The sequence below is a fragment of the Fragaria vesca genome, linkage group LG5 (genome assembly GCF_000184155.1).
Source record: "Fragaria vesca subsp. vesca linkage group LG5, FraVesHawaii_1.0, whole genome shotgun sequence".
NCBI classification, from domain to species: Eukaryota; Viridiplantae; Streptophyta; class Magnoliopsida; order Rosales; family Rosaceae; genus Fragaria; species Fragaria vesca.
The window spans coordinates 14180101-14186356 of NC_020495.1; the positions used below are offsets into that span (position 1 = coordinate 14180101).

Consider the following 6256-nt stretch of genomic DNA (forward strand, 5'->3'; position numbering starts at 1 on the left):
GAGAGAGAGAGAGAGCATAGCCGCTCAGATTAAAAAGGTTTCATATATGCAACAATTTTTTTTTGGCGGAATACATGCAACTACTATATATGAGGTCTCTCTTGATTGGCATGATTATGAATATATGATTGTTATACTCAGCATGACTTCATTTCCATGCTCATCCGTTATTAATTTCTCGATCCACTTTTACAGATTTACAGAAGTTGGGCTCGGTTTAGGGATTTGGGGTTTAATACTCGGAAAAGTTGATTTGAATGCCGAGTACGTAATTGGAACTAGTGGCGAGAAGTGACAGTTATCTGGTAAGGTTTAAGATCATGTTATAACAAATCAAGTCCAATAACAACCTCGACTCCTCGAGTACGTAATTCATGATAGTGTTTCCAATTAAGTGATTAACGATAGATTTGGTTGAGCTTTGCAGATGTATGTCCACTGGAGATCATCTAATCGTATTGTACGTAGCTGCCAACCACGTAAACTCATAATGTGGGTCTTTAGCTGGAAACTAAATCCGACAGTTGAAGTCAGAGACATTCTTCATAGGGTACGTAATGACCTCAATTGGTAATGAGGAAGTACAATGGAAAGCATCGGTACTATGGAGACCACAACAGATTCAAGTCATTCAACTACTGAAGAGATCCAAGAGGTACAGCTGAATTATCTATCTCAAAGAACCATTGTCGGTACCTTTAGATGAGAAGTACGTAGCAGCTCCCTAGCTAAGAGGCACTCAAGGAGCTAGGACTCCAACAAAGCGCAAAACGCTTTTAACATAGTCCCAGAGATTGCATGCAGCCTGCTAGATCGATGTAGATCGATCTATAATGAAGTTGTATCCAAGAGGTCGTTGAAGTTCTACTATAAGGTGCCTCAACAATGAACCCAAGACGTTTATGAAGTTAATTATATGGAATCTAGAGGTCACTAAAATTGGACCTAAGAGGTCTCATGCATAACACTCACTCAAGAACAAGTTCCACCCCAGAAATGCCTAAAGAGCCTTGGACGCAGGAGTCTCTGAAGTTCCAACGTGCCGGAAGTGCCTGAAAAGCTTGGACTCAAGGGGTGCAAAGGCTGCATCCGAGAGTCCAAATTTGCACCCATGAGGTCAGCAAAATGAACCTACAGAAGTGAGAACCAAAGATCCTTTGAGTTGGATCGATCCAAGAGGTCAAGCTCTATGAAAGCTGGGTGCAAGAAGATCAAATAAGCTGAATAGGCAAACTTTAGATGAACAACAATTGACCGAAGTACCAAACTTTGTTGTGGTATTTCTTCTTTAAGACATTGGCCTCAAGGCATGAGAAGATTGGTTAGGCGCGCTCTTGAAGTCCCGGAGAGGATCTCGATCAACTTCACTTGGAAGAGGTATCTATTTCTCCATACTCCAAGGGGTGCTACTATTCAAAAGGAAATTTACTCCTCAATTCCTCAAAGCATAAGAAATGTGTCTACGTACTTCTCTCGATCTTCATGACAAGGTATACATATATAATTCTATACGCTAGAACTATCAAAAAGCAACCATATACTTTAACATCAGTATCTTCATCGATACCACATATATCGATCGGTATCCGGTTTCCCATGCTAGGTTTCCATGTTTCTTGCAAGTTTTGGTAGATAATTAGGGATGTCACAGTCCCAAACTTTGAACGAAATTATCAATAAGCAACCTCTGAAATGGCATTTCAGAAGTAATTTTAAACATGTCGATCTTTAATTTGGTAAACTTATTTCCGTTTTGGTCTTATATGTTGGCTATTTGGTAGGCACTTTTCTTGCAACTTGTGGGAAAGATCATTGACAAACTTTCTAGATCTGCCTCGCTTCATACAGAAAAGGTATGTCTCAAATGCTTACTAGCTTCCTCAGTCCAAGCATAACCATCCTAGCTAGCTATATCCTGTACATTATGGTGCGTGCCAATAGCAAAAACAGGTGTGTATCATATAATTTTAAGTCACTTGGTTTGTTCTTAACATCTGATAGAAAGGAAAACAATTAGAGAAAAGAAGAATATGGTCAAATGGATTTGGTATTTGGTGTAAGCTGCATCACTAGTAGGTTTTGGGTTTTTATATCCAATTGAAGACAATAGAGAGAGAATGTGAAAAAAAAAAAAAAAACAAATTGCAGAGTTGCGGCATCTACCTGTCATGGGTCTATGAATTGTAAAATGTATTGTAACAATAAGAAGCCCACGCACAAAATTCAACCAAAGAAACACCACACCACATATATATATATAACTACTTGGCGGACAATCAAGAAAAACATTATATTATAGATGGACAATGTAGTCTATATATAGAGGAGTTAGTGACCATTGGACAGGCTAGAGTAGTCTCTTAGAATAGAAGTGTATAGCGGTGTTCACGCATGGTCACTTAGCGACCAAGAAAATTATGATTAATTACTGTTAGATGTAAATCTAAAGATGAAAAACAAAACAATTTAACTTTAAAATAATACTTTATTTTCTTAGATATAATATACATCTAATATTAATTGATCATAATTTTTTTGGCTACGTACGTGAACACTTCCGAAGAATTGAACAAGCAAATACAAACATAGATATTAAAGAACAAGGGTTGCTCTAGGATACAACTAGCTAGACTAACTTTATTTATTGGTTAAATATGTCTTTCCACTAAATATCCCCATTCATCTCCTTCTATGAAAATGTAGCTAGTATTTTGCAATAGCAAAACAAAAAATAATCCAACTAGTCAACGGAATAAATTTTCTTCGTAAAGTATAGCCGCCGAGTTTGACCCAAATCCTTTTTGGAAAGACCCAACGCTTTCAACTACCTTTCCTGAACTCAACTACTTCAACGAACTCTGTTTCCTGGAATCACTCTCACATGCACGGATACGGAATCAAATTTGTCAATCAGCACCGGTTTTGGTCATGCCATGTATGATCAGCCCAGTTTTGCTCCACGTATGACCAGCCAATCAACTCTCACTCTCTCTCTCTCTCTCTTTTAATTGGCTGGTCATACATGACCAACACTAATGCTGGTTAACAAATTTGATTCTCACGGACACACTAATCCTTTCCATTTTTACTCTTGTAAAATTTTAATTATAAAATTAAAAAACTAAAAAAACACAGCTAGCGCACCTTTTCACACTTTTCCGACCACGTCAACCGCCACCACAAGTCGCTATCTGCCTATCTCCATCAAACGGCAGCTACTCGCTATTTCTTCTGTTTAAGTCTTGTCGCCATCGCACTACTGGTGTTTTCCTCGGCGGCTATCTTCAACAGCTAGGAGATTGCATCCGTACATCAGTCCTAGTTCTCCGGTGGTCTGTGGTGGCCGGAAATTGGAGTGGACAGTTAGCACCGGATATTTTTACGACTAAACCTTAACTTTCTAATAATTAATCATTATTGGTGGAAAGGACAGAGGATCGTCGTGATCATTAATCTTTTATAGTCAATCATGGATGGAAGACAAGGAATAACTGTCGCTGTCGCTGTCGCCACGTAGTTAGCTAGGCGTGTTTGATCGATGTTGTAGTTTTGGATTTAGGTTTTACCAAACTCAGATATATTTAACTGGATAATTAAACGCGGCATGACGTAAAACCCTACTACCATCGATCGAGAAAAGTAAAGTCCGTGTATAAAGCAGTGCATTGGCACCAAGGATTTCTTCTCATTTTCAATTTTCTGGGTCGGAAAAGAAGAGAACATCGATCAGTTGGGTTCGCATCGGTGTTCTTCATCTGGAGAAGACGTACTACAACACCCAGTAAGTAGTGTAAATTCTGAACGGCTAAATCTCAGTGATTCTCAGAGTGGATTTATGTGCTAGATTTAGGGCACAGATCTATATATTCTACAAAACCCTAACTTGTTGTTTTCACGATCTTAATTTCTTGTAGCAGCTGCTCACCAAGGATGAGCCACTCAAGTGGGTTGCCTTATAAAACAAGCAATGATGATTTGGAGATCGGTCTGAAGGAGGTTACTCCTGTTGAGCGCATAAGCCGTTGGGTGGTAATTAATAGACATCTCTTTCATCACTTAATGATTTTTTTTTTTTCAGGTTTTGAGTATAATTAGTAGTTATGATTGGTATAATTACATCCTATTTTTTTGCAAATTTAATTATTTTGTGGGTGAAATTGATTCATATTTCTCATGTGCAAAGTGTTCATTTTGCATTTCAATCTGGGTGGCCAACTAATTAATTGGAATCTTTATCTATGTTTTACTTCAGGGTTTCTAAATGTCTATTTAATTTTGTCCATTTAAAGACTAGCTGGTTTAATCGTTTTTTCTGGGTGTTGTATTCTTCATCACTTGATAAGTGCTTTATAGTTTATACCTTTAATGGTCAGCTTGCTATTGTAAAACCTTTTATCAAACAGTGGATTTGGTATTAGGTCAATTTTTAAACTTGTATATGTAACCCTATAACCATGTAATATATGTGTGCGCTGGGTGGCATATAAATCATTTGGGAGAAATGGAATATTGGCAAAAGAAATATTTTTCTTGTACTTAATTTCCATGCCAGTTTTCGTTTTCTGCATCAATGAATACATTTTCACCCTATCTATCAGTTTAATTTATTTGAACCAAACGTTCTTAGTTGCAAAACTAGGTCCAAGAATTGTCTTTCTCAAAACTTGTTCTCAACTGAATATTGTTTTATTTGTAGCAAGTGAAACTGTATCTGAAAGCATTGTATCGATTCCGCCACACACTAGTTCTGAAAAAGGCAGAAGAAAAGAAGAAGGCAGCAGGCGCAGCACGGAAACTTAGAGCATATACCCAAGCCCTACGAGTACGTTTTTCTAATGTGAAACCATAATGTCTTACGGTCTAACCCACCTTGCTATCTGCTGTACATATAATATATATGCATGTGTCTTCTTTTGTATCAGGCTGCGGCTGTGTTCAAAGAAAAAGTTGCAGATCCAGTGAGAGGTATTCCTATCCTGATTCCTGAAGTACGATGGAATCTATTGATAATATTGTTTTGTAATCAACTTAATTATTGTTACTTCTGGTTGTCAGCAGGGACTGGTGATTATTTTCCAATTGAACAAGTTGACCTTGCTCGTATGATGATGAATAGTGATTTTGATGCCCTGCAGCAATATGGAGGGGCAAGTGCAACAGAGATCGAATATCATGCTTTTGTTTATGTTTATATATGAGCTAGCTAGATTAAAGATATTGTTGCTTAATTGTAACATATTTTGTTGTTCCTTCACGTACATCAGAAGGAAGGCTTGGCAGATTTACTGAAAACAGATTTAGACAAGGGAATTGGTCAGGATGATTTAATCAAGCGGAGAGATAAATTTGGTGCAAACAGATATCCTCCAAAATCAGCAATGAGCCACTGGGTAAGATTGTATGTTATAGTTGTGCACTTTAGAGTTTCCCTACATTTCGAATTATAGAAGAAAAAGAAGAATCGCCATCGGTGCTTTATGCTGTTATAATTAATCTATTTCTTTTAACTGCTTCCTCCTGCTGCGTATCTGATCATATAGACATGTCTTTGGGAAGCTCTGTACGATTTTACTAGGATCCTTTTGGTGATAGCTTTTGCGGGTTCTGTTGTGATGGGTGTTCTGGAAGAGGTGAGCTTGGAGTACGTCCCTAAATGCTAGCTTATGCATGTTACAGTAGGTCTTTAGAAGTAGTGAATTGTACAATATCATGGCAGATCTATTATCTTCCATTTCCGGTCGGCTATACTCGTCTCTTTTATTTCCTGCCTGAATCCTAGTCATGCATTGTTATGCTAGCCAGCTATCTACTTCTTTGAGTTTCGAATATCAACAATTTGCTTTACAGTTCTTGTGTTTGTGTACATGTTCTTCTCGATCTTAATTACCTGCAGACTAAAATGCTGGGATGGCACAATGTAATCAGCGTTGCTATTGCAACTGCCATGTTCATTTTAATCGCAGGTACATTTTAAACTATGTCGTAGTATTCTTTTGATGGTCATATACGTACTTATATACATATACAAGCATGCATGTACGTACCTATATGTCACAGATCGATATTATCTTACATTTTCATTTATCATTAACTAACCCAACAAGCATTCATGTATAGTAACATTTATAATTATTAATTCCCTAGCCGTCTGCTTCCATCTTATGTTTGCAGTCTTATCTGACTATACTCAAGCTCGTCTTCAGCATATGATTATCAGGAAGCAGGAAATGAGAAACAAAAAGCTGACGGTATATTC

The 6256-nt window shown here is 37.5% G+C and overlaps 1 protein-coding gene across 1 annotated transcript in view; it reads left to right on the top strand.

Moving 5' to 3' along the window:
* LOC101305855 (calcium-transporting ATPase 10, plasma membrane-type-like) overlaps positions 1-6256 on the top strand; it is a 19526-nt gene that overhangs the window by 1400 nt on the left and 11870 nt on the right. The window contains exons 2-10 of the mRNA XM_004301370.1: positions 196-305; positions 428-1490; positions 1782-1853; positions 3918-4029; positions 4697-4822; positions 4923-4965; positions 5059-5147; positions 5265-5390; positions 5541-5630. Of these exons, the coding sequence (XP_004301418.1) occupies positions 1483-1490; positions 1782-1853; positions 3918-4029; positions 4697-4822; positions 4923-4965; positions 5059-5147; positions 5265-5390; positions 5541-5630 (666 nt within the window). The 5' untranslated portion in view covers positions 196-305; positions 428-1482. The remainder of the gene's footprint in view (positions 1-195; positions 306-427; positions 1491-1781; positions 1854-3917; positions 4030-4696; positions 4823-4922; positions 4966-5058; positions 5148-5264; positions 5391-5540; positions 5631-6256) is intronic.